This window comes from Anser brachyrhynchus, assembly GCF_964034855.1.
Source record: "Anser brachyrhynchus genome assembly, chromosome: 11".
Lineage (NCBI taxonomy): Eukaryota > Metazoa > Chordata > Aves > Anseriformes > Anatidae > Anser > Anser brachyrhynchus.
Genome location: NC_137706.1, coordinates 21,620,784 through 21,633,059, shown reverse-complemented (window position 1 = coordinate 21,633,059; position 12,276 = coordinate 21,620,784). Strand labels below are relative to the sequence as shown.

The window sequence follows — 12,276 nt, the reverse complement described above, 5'->3', positions numbered from 1 at the left end:
CCACGGGTAGGGAACAACAGGGGAATCCTGATCTCACCAGCTTCCAGCTGCTGTTGTCATTTTACCAGTCGCGTCGCTTTGAGTTGTGCCGGGCAGAATCAGATTACCTGTGCTAGCAGGGACAGGAGGGCAAGGCCTGGCTGCACTGGTGGGAACCAGGGTGCAAAGGGGACTTGAAAGCCTCAGAGTAGGATGAGTACTGTCTGGCTGCATGACAGAGAGGTGTCCAAAGGTGTTAATTTCTCTGAGGGGAAGCTGCTCTTTGAGTCTGTCCCGAATGTGTGGGGCTGGAGGTGTCACAGATAAGGGAGTTGGCTCCTGGCAGGAGGGAGGCTGCATCAAAGGGCAGCTCTTCAGGGTGGAGAGCCCTGACAGCGTTGCGTAGCATTCGGGACACGAACACCTTTTCTTTGAAGAGTTTAAACCCGGACCTTTTAGGTGAGGCTGGGCTGGGGGTGACTTGCTGGGGAAGGTTTTCGCTGAGGAGCCTGCCGGTCCCTCCCAGCGACACGGACACGCACGTGTGGCTGCGGGGCTCTCGGCGGGGCAAAGTCAGCCCGTAGTCTTTGGGCTTCTCCAGCGTGTATTTAAAGACATCGAGCATCTTTCCCTCCACACAGGCCACCTAGAAAGAAACTGAAGTGTTTAAATATGTGGTTTGCCAGAATTGATTAAAGAGCGCCGGCATTTACCTTGCACATTTATTAGAGGGAGATGTGTATTGGTTGGATTTTTCCAATCCTGCCGCAACAAGCAAGGTTTTAGGGTTTAAACACAACAGGACTTGTAATTAAATAACACGCAAGCCCTTAAACTCCCCAGCACCGCGCCATTGTGCATCGGGGCTGGGAGTGAGGTGACAAAAAGGAAACGTTAAACGTGGCTCGGGCTGAAAAAAGCTGAGACCGAACTGAGGGAGCTGCTTCCAGGGTGAGGGAGCTGGAGGCGTGCGGCGGGACGGGGGCAGCCCCCCTCAGGGCCCCCCTCAGGGCCCCCCTCAGGGCCCCCCTCAGGGCCCCCCTCAGGGCCCCCCTCAGGGCCCCCCTCAGGGCGCTCCCGCCGCGCGCCCCCTGGCGGCCGGGCGGTTCCGCCCCGCTCCGCCCCTGCCCTCCCTCCCTCCGCTCCGTCCGCCTTTAAAACGAGGAAGTCCCTCCCCCCTCTCCGCCTGCCCATTGGCCGCGGCGCCCGCGCGGGAGGGCGCCGATTGGCCGCGACGCCCTCGGGGGGCGGGGCCACGGGCTAGGGGTGGTGCGGCAGGGGGCGGGGGGGGCGCGATCCTGTCCCGGCCGCGGCGGCGGGGGGCAGGGGCCGGGACCGGGACCGGGGGCGCGGAGCGGGGCCGGGGCCGGGGCCGGGGCCGGGGGTCGCTGCCCGCCGCCCGCCCGCCCGCCGGGGCCGCGCCATGAAGAGCCTCAAGTCCCGGCTGAGGAAGCACGAGGCCGTCATCGCGGGCAGCACGGTGCGTGGGGCTGCGCCGGGGGGCACCGAGCCCGGCAGCGGGGCACGGGGGCACGGGCTGCGGTCGGTGCTGCTGCGGCGGCGGGGCTAGCGATTTTATTTCATTTTCCCCATTTTATTTCATTTTCCCCCGTGTATTATTTCATTTCCCCCCCCCGTATGATTCCCATTTCCCCCCCCGTATGATTCCCATTTCCCCCTCGTATTATTTCATTTTACTTTCCCCTATTTTATTATTTTCCCCCATTTAATTTTATTTTATTTCGCCTCCCCCAGCCTTGCCCTCCCGGAAGGCGATGCCTGGGGCAGGGGCAGGGCACCCTCAGCCCCTACCCCCCCACGCTGTCCCTTGCACCCTCCGTGCGTCTGCGCCTCCCCAGACCCAGGCTGGGGTCGGGCGGCCTCGTGGCTCTGCTTTTCCTTCGCTCAGCCCCGCAGGTGACCTCCGCGGTGGGGTGCCTGCGTCGTGGTCCTTCACCCACCGGGACCCCCCGGGGTACCGGGACCCCCGGTTGTTGCTGCCTGGGCCCGGTCCCCAGCCCCGCGCTGGCCGGGGACGTAGCGTAAGGGCTGGGCTGCTGTGACCTGCTGGCTTCTGCCCCTTCTCCCTCAAGGTGCTGCATGTCCCTGAAACGCTGCTGCTGCACATTTGTCTCAGAGCTGGCAGCAGGGCTCGGCAGTACCGGCCCGCTTGGAGACGTGGGGGTGCTCGGGGGTGACCTGGCGGCGGCTCCCCGACAGCTCCGCGTCCGGGCGCCTCGCCTCGCCGTGCTGAGCGCCGCGGGGTGATTCAGAAGTCTGTTATGATAATTCGGGGTGTGTGGGTTCCTGGTTCCTGCTGCTCGTTAGTCGCCCGGTGCTTCAGGACCGATGGTTAGGTGAGAGTAAGCCCGCGGTGATTAAAAGGCAGCAGGCCCTGCGGAGGTGATCCAGCATCTGCCTCGAATAGGTGTTGAGATGTTTCACGTCGCGGGTGAGGGCTCGGCAGGCCTGCCGTTAGCAGTGGGTTTGGTCAGTCAGCGCCTCTAAGATCTGAAATTATCCCAAAATGCGCGAGGGGAAGCTGCTTTCGCTGAGGTCCTTGAGGAGCTGCATTCTGTACCCGTGATGTACTTTGCTTATCTAGTCGTGACATATTTTGGTTGCACAACCGCTCCACCAGCTACTCAAAATGGGAAAATAATTCTGCCCCGTGTGCGGGTGTGGATGGTGAGGCTGGAGGGGGCGCGTGGATAGACCCCGGCCCTGCTGCTGCTCCGGGGGGCGGGTGTGGGAGCGCTGCCGAGGGGCGCTGGGTGGATGGAAACTTCTGGGGAAAGAGTTAGGCGTTTTGGGAACTTCATCCCTCTGCTCTGTCCCCACCCAGGGCTGTTTCCTGGGGAGCAGAGAGAAACTTAATCCCTTCATCATGCTTCTGAACGCTTTCTTCCAGGTTAAGGTAACAATTACGTGCCCTCTGGTTTTCTGACGGTGAGCTTTTGGGAAAGGCTTTACTACCTGTCTTGCGATGGAGGAAAGCCGTAAAAAGCAGCGGAGAGTGATTGCCGGTCCCACCATTACCCAGGCTGGGAGGTTTGGAAAAGGAGCTACCTGGTTGTGCCAACTCCAGCCGGCTGGTGGTGCCTGGGGAGTAATCTGAGCAGCCTGCTCAGCACCTTCAGTGCTCCGCGTGGTGAGACAGGTGCCGCTTGTCGCTGGCAGCGTTGTGGGCCGGGAGCTTTATGGCAGATCCCATACAAAGCCCGCGAAGGCCTGAGGGCACGGTCCTTGCTCGTGGTCGGGGGTGATGCCACGTTCACCAGCACTGACAGGATAAATCAGTTGGTGTACTTGATTGCGTTGGGGTGACCGAAGAAGCAGCGTGTGCTGCTAATCGTCCTGAGCTTCCAAAGGAAGCGACAATGTTGTACGTGTGTGTGTGTGAGCTAGGTTGTGTTTAGGGACGTGTTCTTCCACTGCGCTTAGGGGTTCTGTCTGTAGCTGCATGTGCGAGGAGCACACCAGAAATGCCTGCAGACTGCCTCTGCTTGAGGTCTCCCAGGGAAGGCGCTTGGCGAAGGACGTAGTTATTGTTCGAGGAAGCTCCTGCTGCCCCACGCCTTCGCCACTCAGCTTTCCCTGGTGAGTTCTCGTCGCTGGGCTCTGTGGAGGAGAGGTGCCTACTTCTTTCGTTAAAGTTTTTTAAATTCACTTAGGAAATAGCCACGAAGGGGTTCTGCTAGGTTTGAGGCGCACTGCCTGACTGATGTGGGGTTTACAGCCTTTCTGGCCCTGGGGAAGGGGCTTTTGGGCAGCCTGGGGAGGGCGGGCGGCTGCGGAGCTGAAACCGCACCACGAGCAGCTCCCCTGGGAGCGCTGCGCTCGGGCACGGCGTGAGATGGGTGCCCGGGACGTGCCTCGGGTAGCAGCAGTGCTGCGTGGGGCCCTGCACGTGGTGAGAACGAGCAGGTGTAAAACCGCGCAGAAACTCCTGTCAGTCCTTTCTCCTCCAGAAGTGATTTATTTATTTATTTTTTAAAATATATCCATAAAAAGCCGAAGGTAGTGTATAATTAGTGGAAGCTGTTTTGGAAAAAAGCAAGGTGGGCATCTGAGCGCTTGCCTGCTGTGACGATGTCCGAGGGGTGAATTAACATCTGACCAGCTCGTGCAGTTACCGACAGCTGGACTTGTTTGTGTCAGCGCCCTGGTGCCCCTGGAGCTGCCGAGTAAATGGGTGACGTCCTCCGTGTCAGGGCTGGCACCCCGCTTGTCCCTGCTCGGCTGAGCCCGCAGCGAGCCCCGCTCTGCCCCCGAGGGGGTGAGGTCCCACCGCCTGCCCTCCTCTGGGCGCTTCTAGCGGTGGAACTGCAGCTCACCTCCGTTCCTAACTGACCGGCAGCGCTCTGTGAGTACAGCAGAAAAACTTCGTTAACAGCAGCTTGCAGCACCAAGGTGCTGTGGAATGCGCACTAATAACTGGAGGAGTGAAGGGAAAAATCGAGGTGTTAAAGGACCTGGTTTTAACCCAAGCCAAGATGATGATTTCTCTGTTCAACTTGTTACCTGAAATAAAGGTGGCTGCTGCTGACGGCAGCATACGCTGACTTGAAAACGAACAAGACTCTGGCTTTGTGTCGCCGCTCTGCCCCGTGCACAGACGGAGCAGCTCTCGCCAGCCACGCTGATCGCGGTGCTGGGGCCGGTCAGCAGAATTTTTCCAGCGTGGCCGCTGCTGGCCGGAGCGAAGTTACTCATCCCTGCTCGCCTGCTTCCCTGACCTCCGTGTGCAGCCTCGCACGGCTTTACAATGCTGTCCTCGGGCAACGCCGCCAAGAATCAACAGCACTGTAATATTCAAATGTCAAATCCTAGGCTGAATGTGGTTATTCTTTAGGGGATGTTTGGGTTCCGGGAAGCTTTATTAAGGCTCGTGCTAACGTGTGCATTCCTTGGAAAAACTTTGTGCTTCATTTGCATTTAGTTAAATAGAGCCATGTGCTCGCCTCTGTGATGTTTGCGGTCGGTGTGGAGAAACACGAGGAGGGGGAGGAACGGCAATTTGTGGTTCAGCAAAAGCTGTGTGCTGCAGCCTGCGTGCAGGTGCGTTGTAATTTTCAGGCTGCTTTAGAAAGGAGTGTTTGTCAGTGCTTTATCACTTTGGAATGTAGCAATTAAAAAGAAAATCTAAAAATTGGAGGTTCAGGGAGATCCTGCGTGAATGTCCTTAGCTGACTCGCAGAAATAACTCTGCAAACAGGGCCGAGGTCATCTTTCGATGAATCCATTTCAAGTTCATCTGACCTGCTGCTCAGATAGAGCTTATGCAGTGCTTCATCGGTGGCATTTAAATATTGATATTTTTTAGCAGGCTGGCACCTGATTGACCGGTACCATCCCATCCTGCCATCAGCGGGTGGTGACCCAACAGGGTCGAGTCACTGACGTGGTGTTTCCCTTCTCCACGTGTCCGTGCTGGAGGCCGCTTCCCTGCGGGACGAATGTACAGCCCCGTCACGTTTCATCGTCCTGGTGTTCTCTGACGCTTTGCTACAGGTGGGATTGTGCTCCCAAACCAGGGCTTTGCCGCGAGTCCCGAGGAGGGCTGTGTGAGGCACTGCCCAGCTGGCCTCTGACCCGGCCTCTGCTGTTTCGGAAGGGACGAGCCTCCTCCCCAGCCTCCTGCTCCCCGGCCACCAGGGCTCCCCGGCTCCCGTCCCCTTTTTGGGGGCAGCTGTGATGCCCTCCTTGGCCCCGGGGGAGCAGCGCTCCTGGATGTAAGCACAGAAGGCAGGGCCCGGTTGTGCTGTGAGTTGCTCTTACCAGACTGTTGTAAGATGCAGCTGCCGAGCCCCTGGCTTGTTCTGGTCGCTTTTAGCAGTGCCCGAGCTGGTCTGTGTCTCGGGGCTGAGAGGCTGAGGGTGTCTTATTGACAAAGTTATGTTAGGTTATGTGTCCTGGGCAAAGAGACACCAGGAAGTTGCATTATAAAAAAAAAATAATATATTTATTTTACTGTTATTTTAGCAGACTTAGCATCCTTCTGGAGCTGCGTGCAGAGTCCTTCGATGCTTCCACTGCAGCTCGCGTGCTGCTGTGCTCGATGCCGGTGGTTTTTCCCCCTGCTGCAGAAGACTCATGGAAATGATAGGAGGTGGTTCTGCTGTTAGGTACACGTCGCTCCCTGTGAGAGGGACCTAGTACCTGGCACAGCTTTAGAGCCCTTACGGCGTTTTTGAGAGGACTATTTGACGTGTTGCATGTCTAGCTAGAAGTAGGTTCAAATAATCGCTTAATACCTGGGATATGCTAACTTGTAGGAACGAAAATGCCTTCAGAATTGGGTAAAATGTTTACATTAAGGTCTTAGGTAGTTGCTATTTGTTTTCCTTTAAGCTGCTTTGTTAGGTGACTTCGTTATATTAATTACAGGATGCAGTTATATTTAAACAAGCCATGCAACAGCACGGCTGTTAATAAAAGTTCTCGACGTGAGCATTTTGAGAGAAGCGTGCAAACGAAGCGGTACTGGGAATGCTGCTGGGTTCGATCACTATTTAGACTAAGCCTCACCCACTTTGTAGCATTCAATAATTTTTCCGTAGATGGAGAAATTGCAGTAAATGAGGTGATAACATAACGTGCTGCGTGTGGGAACCTGCTGGGTGAAACAAGAGCTCCGTGTTCAGGCTGGGTCTGTTCCTTCCCTCATGCAGACTAAACAGCACATCTTACTCCTGCAGTCTTAAACTCCAGAACGCTTTTATATGAAAACACACATGCTGATAAGCAAGATATGCTTATAAAATACGAAGTGCCGTGTTTTCCATTTGAACTAATCTGTTCCCAAACCTTGTGTCTGCAGCTTTTTCTGGGAGGCTGCAGCGAAGCCAAAGCCTGCGAGACGGGTGGTGGTAGCGGACGTGCATCTGTGCTGCGGGGGGGAGCTACACCTGGTGAACGTCCCTGTCAAAGGCAGAGGAGTAGGTTAGGCTATTAAAACTATTTTTAGGCTCTGTGGTTTTCAAATAAATCAAATTACTTCAAAGGCAATAGTCCTTTTGTGCCATGTGAAATCACAGGGTGTGTCTGTTTAAATGTTAATTTTAATCACAAATGTACTCTGACCTCTGTAAAATGAGCAGGAAAACGAAGTGTGTGAGCTGGTAGACGTGCTGCGCCTGCTCTTCTCTCCTCTGCGCTCTGTGACGCGTGTGCATTTTCCGAGTAACTCTCCTTTATCAGTGGGCGCCTTCCTTTCCCAGCAGGAAAACTGCTTAAAGCCTAAACTGGAGAAGTGATTATCTCACGACAGAGGGCCCTAAAACTGATCATTCTTAGACTTTTCTTTTTCAGTAATTACTCTTTCTAAACAGTCTTCAAAGACATCAAAAATTGCAGTTTCAGTTTTATAACTATTCATATAAAAGCATGATCTCTGTATTTTCTCTAGGGAGCTTATAGGAACATTCGTGTACGTGTGACCATTGGCTGTAAATAGCGGTGGCCGTGTTTTGCCAGAGCTCTTCGCTCCTCGGTGTGTTATGCGCTTAAGTCAAGCACTAATGGCATTAGAAGAGGATGTGCCCCCCCCCTTTTTTTTTTCGTTAATAGGATTATCTGCCTAGCTCGGTGGTGACGAGAAGCTGTGTTCGCTTTCATAGGTTTATGTCAGCTTTCAGGCTGAAAGGTTTAAGAAGGGCTGTGAGTTACAGCTGGTATTTGGGAAGCGGGTTAGGTGGCTGCTGGGGAGTCTGCGTGCTCTATTTAAATGAGCTGTGCGTTTATGTAGTCTGTTTGTGCAGCTCCGTAGGCAGAGGAGACTCAGGATGAGCAATTCCCATTTCAGGTGGAAGTTTCTTGGGCAGTACTGCTGTCTCAGCAGCCAGTTAACTTGTCGTGCATTTGTTAGCTTTGTGGTAAGACTGTAATGTTGTGTTATGCACAAATGGAAGATGGCAGTATTGCATCTGCCTCACTTTCCAGCAGGGGTTAGTGTCTGTTCTGGACCGCAGCTCACAGCGTTGGCATCTTCACTCGTCTGTCCTGTTGGTTCCCATAGCCCAGTATTGCTCTTTCCTCTTGTGCATCAGGATCACTAATGAAGCAATTTCTTTGCTCCAGATTCCTCCTCGGTGGGGTCGCTTGGGTGATAGTGGGTGAAGTAATAGCGTGCTTCAGGGCCTCTTCCTGCTATTTTTTTATTTTTTTTTGCTTAAGAGGGAGATGTCCAGTAGCAGCAAGCTCATATTTGCTAAGTATTCTGCTGTTTATTTAACGATAAATATAGATTCTATTACAATTAACAGATCTTAAATATTAACTTTTCTGGTTGATAGCAGTGTACAAATATATGTATTTTAGCCCATCACTGCTGGTAGTACCCCGTGGTTTTCATTGCCAGCAGCCGTGTGCCATTTCCATTGCCCTCGGTAGCACGGGACGGCCTGGCTTCGCACAGACCGAACCTGGCGTGCCCGGGCACAAGTCCCTCTAGCGGCTGTTGTTCAGGCTCTCGCTGCTTTCTCATCTTTAAATGCTTAATTGTAATGACGGGCTTGTTTCTGAAGGCCACGGTCTTACGGCCTCACAGACTTTGGCTCTGCGCTGTGCCTCATGCCCTGTTTAGTAAATAATGGAGACAGGCGATGTCCGGGCTGGGGCTTTGCACTGTGCTGTGCGGGGTGGTGCTGTGGGATGGTCCAGGGGCTGCGGAGAGGGAAAGTGGCTGCTGAATGCCCCGTGAGATAAGGGGCTCGGGGTTCGGAGGGAACGGTGGGTGTTCATGCAGCACGCAGTGAAGTCGTGCAATTCCTTACCAAAGGCTGTTGAGGATGCTGAAAGCTGATAAGGACTTGAGGAAAAACAAGATAGTAATAGAGAAATTAATTGGGAGTTACGAGGCAAGGAGAATCTAACCCAGGAAGCCTGAATCACTGACTGAAAGCTGGGGGAGCTTGTGGAAAAGTTCTGTGCTCGCTCTCTTCCCCAGCCTGCCGGTGTGTGATGCACAGTGCGTGCTGCCGCCTAACGAGTCGGGTCAATGTGAAGGCCTCAAACCGAGGGCACAGCAGACAGAAGCCGGTAGGAAGAAATGCTGCCGAGCCCAGCCAGGTGGGGCTTGTCTTCAGGGACCTGGGGTGGGAAGGATTCCTGGCAGGCTCTTGGAGCTTGGGAAGAGCAGGTGTGCAGCGGCAGCACCGCCCTCAGCTAGGCCCCGGTGGTGCGCTGGGGCAGCTCAGCACCTCTGGAGCCCTGCGCTGCCGGTGTCTCGTGGGGCAAAACCAGGTCTGCCTTACCACACTGGGTTACACTGACAGGGCGCAACGTGAGTGCTCGTTAACTGGTCGGAGGTGACTTAGTCTTTCTTTACGATTAGCAGCATTGTCACTGTAATAGATGCTTGTTTGCTGTATAAGCTCTTCAGGAATGAAAAGCAAAAAATTCCTGTGTCAAACTGCCATTGATAAAAGACGAGCGAAGAAGCAAAACTCGCGACTGTTTTGAGAATCAGTCCCTGCTCAGTAAAATTCTTCAAGAAAGCTAAAAGCGTTAAGTGTGGTGGTTTTGTGGTCTCTGACCTCACACTTGGATTTTCATTATTTTCTGCCCTTCAAGCTTGCCGAGTTGGAGGTGCCCTGGATAAGAATCCCGTCGGCGCGGGTCCGGAGCCGGGCTGTTTGCTGGGCCCGCTCGGTGCTGGTGGCGTGGTGGAAGCGAGCGGCGCTTCCCCGGAGCAGGATGTGCTTCAGCAATCCCGGGTGGCGTGGACGAGGCCCTGGTGGGATGATCTTCAGCATCACGGGGCCACAGGATGGGCACGGCCCTCAGGTCACCAGGAATGTCTGCAGGCAGGCAGAGAAACCTTTGGCTTGGGTACGCCTGCAACAAGCACGTTCGCCTGGGAGGCACAGGCCCCTGCGTGGTTTCTCACCAAACTCTGATTTCAGATTTATTTTTTTTTTGCTATTGCTGTCAGTTGTAAAGTGTGTGTATTTTTTTTTCCCCAAGATGCCACTTTTAGGCGAGGAGACAGACTTGGTTCTGGTCAGAAGACAACTTGTGAGAGGACGTGGTCATTGTGATGGTCACTGAATGGTTTTGGAGCACTTTTGTCACACAGACACTAATTGCGGAGAAGTCTTGGGGTGCTCTCTTGAAACACGTCAGAGCGATAAGGCAAAGGGCTGTTGCTCACAGCAAATAACATGGAATAGCTTAAAAATTGCTGGGAGGGGGTGAATTTGTGCAAATATGAATAGACGTGACTTACCTGTAACAGCTTTTCTCAGAGGAGTCATTTATTTTAAGTTGCTTGCAGTCTTTCAAGTGTCCTACAGGGTGTGTGTGCGCGTGCGGTTTTTCTTGCTATGCACCGTGTTTGTCTCCTGCAGACTGAACAGTGCGTCGCTTGTAATGCTGACCTAGTCCTCTAAAAACGGCACTTGGGAGATCTCCTTTTAAATTTAAAACTTGTGAAAGGAGACTCTGCATCTTCCCCGCTGTTAATCATTATGCCGTCTATTTAATGTTTTGACAGCCTCTGTGACTCTTCTCGTTTAACAAGTCGGGAGACAGGCTGGCAGCAGCAGTAAGCCGAAACCAGGTCCTGTTCAGAATGGTTCCATCGCTGTAAAAGGAGATTTTCTTTAAAGCACAGGCATGTGTGTTTTCTAATTTAAAATGGGTTACATTTCTGTCAAAATAGGATCATGCATTCCATCTGCTCTGCAGTTGTAACTGTCTGAAGTCTGATCGTGGGTCTGGTTTTGGCTTTGTGGTGGAATGGGAAAAAATTACTCCTGCTAGTATTTCAGTCCTTCTGTGTTATTAGTGGGGATAAGTATGGCCTTCCTTGATGTCAGTTGCCGGTTAATTTGACTAACATGTTTGTTATTTTAAAGTGAGTGTTTGTGTGTCTGCAAGCATAACACAGTAGTGAGCTTCGTGCGTGCTTGTCTCGTTTGTTAACGTTGAGCCCAAAACGCATTACTCACGGCACGAGCACGCGGAGAATGTATTAATAGCGATTGCTTTCTATCACCCGGCTATCAAGTAGTGGATTATCAGAAAATAGATCTGGGCTGATGAGACTGTCTACGTATCGCTTACAAGATATTCCGGAGCCGGGCAGTATTTACTGGTGAGCTGGGCGGCCGGTGGAGCGCTGCGGGCTTGCTGGCAGGCGGCGGGACCCGCGTCCTCCTGAGGGATGAAGGCTGAGGAGGATCCTGAAGACGGAGAAAACATGCTGGGGGATCCAAGCTAAGAGAAGGATGACAGAACAAAATGAGCTCGGGGCGGCGGAGAGAATCCGTTCCTGAAAGTGGGAAGCCGCCTGGCTCGCTGCTTTGAGCTGCGGCGGTTTGTAACTCGATGCGAGATAAATCGGTTGCTTTTGGCAGCAAGGAGCCGCGAGGTCTATGATGACTTGTTGGTTTTCTTGTGCAGCTAAAGACACGGTAGGTTTCTTAGATTTCATATCGTTGGCTGTGGTTTACAGCTGCAGAAATGCAGAAGCCTGAATTTTGTAGCCGTTCCTTTTTAATTAATGAGTTATGTCTTTAACAACGCTAATTGCGGGGAAATTTCCTGAAATATAAAATGCCCAGCTGGTACTATTTGACTTTGTCAGTATCCTATGATGTTATTTAAATGTTATAATGAAAGAAAAAGTATTTTTACTGAGATGATAGTAATTAAAAGTCTGGTTAATCAGAAGACTCATTAAATGGGAAGAAAGAATGTATGGTAAGGGGTTGTGTATACATCCGAGTGACCTTGTGCTAGTGGCATGAGCTGTAAGTCTGCAACTCAGAAATCTAAACCCAGCTGCAGACATGCAAGGCATCATTGCTCTCCTCTAAGGATGTGAAATATGCTATGCTTGAATTTATAGGCGACTCGGCTTGATGCTACGTATGTATAGTTTAAGGTATTTAAATAAAACATATAACTTGGATAATAAAGTAGCTTATAGAGGAAAACTTGCCAGGCCTCCGAGGACAACTGTTTTCCACCCTGGCAGTGCCTGCAGCTTTCACCGTGACCAGCAGTGTCACCGCTGTGGTGACTTTGTTACGCCAGGCTGGCTTGGCTTTTAAACTAATGGATGTTTGAATCGATTGGCAATCGGTACCGCACACTTTGGTGAGGAAACACCAGGGCGTGTGACTTCAGCAGCTGTCTATCTTTATTACTTCATGTCACTTAGCAAGTATTGTACCGAATAAATTATTGCTGAGACTTCATGATTTCTCGGAACATAAACGTGATTGCAGTACGGGAAACAAAGATAACTGCAGTTACAGCTCCATCATACAGGCCGTTCCACAGATG

The 12,276-nt window shown here is 52.7% G+C and overlaps 1 protein-coding gene across 3 annotated transcripts in view; it reads left to right on the top strand.

Annotated features, from left to right (window-relative positions):
* Positions 1–1,294: 1,294 nt before the first annotated feature.
* UACA (uveal autoantigen with coiled-coil domains and ankyrin repeats) overlaps positions 1,295–12,276 on the top strand; it is a 31,673-nt gene continuing 20,691 nt past the window's right edge. For 2 of the 3 annotated variants that reach the window (XM_080607471.1, XM_080607469.1), the window contains exon 1: positions 1,295–1,459. In XM_080607471.1, the coding sequence (XP_080463597.1) occupies positions 1,403–1,459 (57 nt within the window). In that variant the 5' untranslated portion in view covers positions 1,295–1,402. Of the gene's footprint in view, positions 1,460–11,348; positions 11,400–12,276 lie in introns of those variants that run through there. The other variant, XM_080607470.1, reaches the window with a different exon arrangement.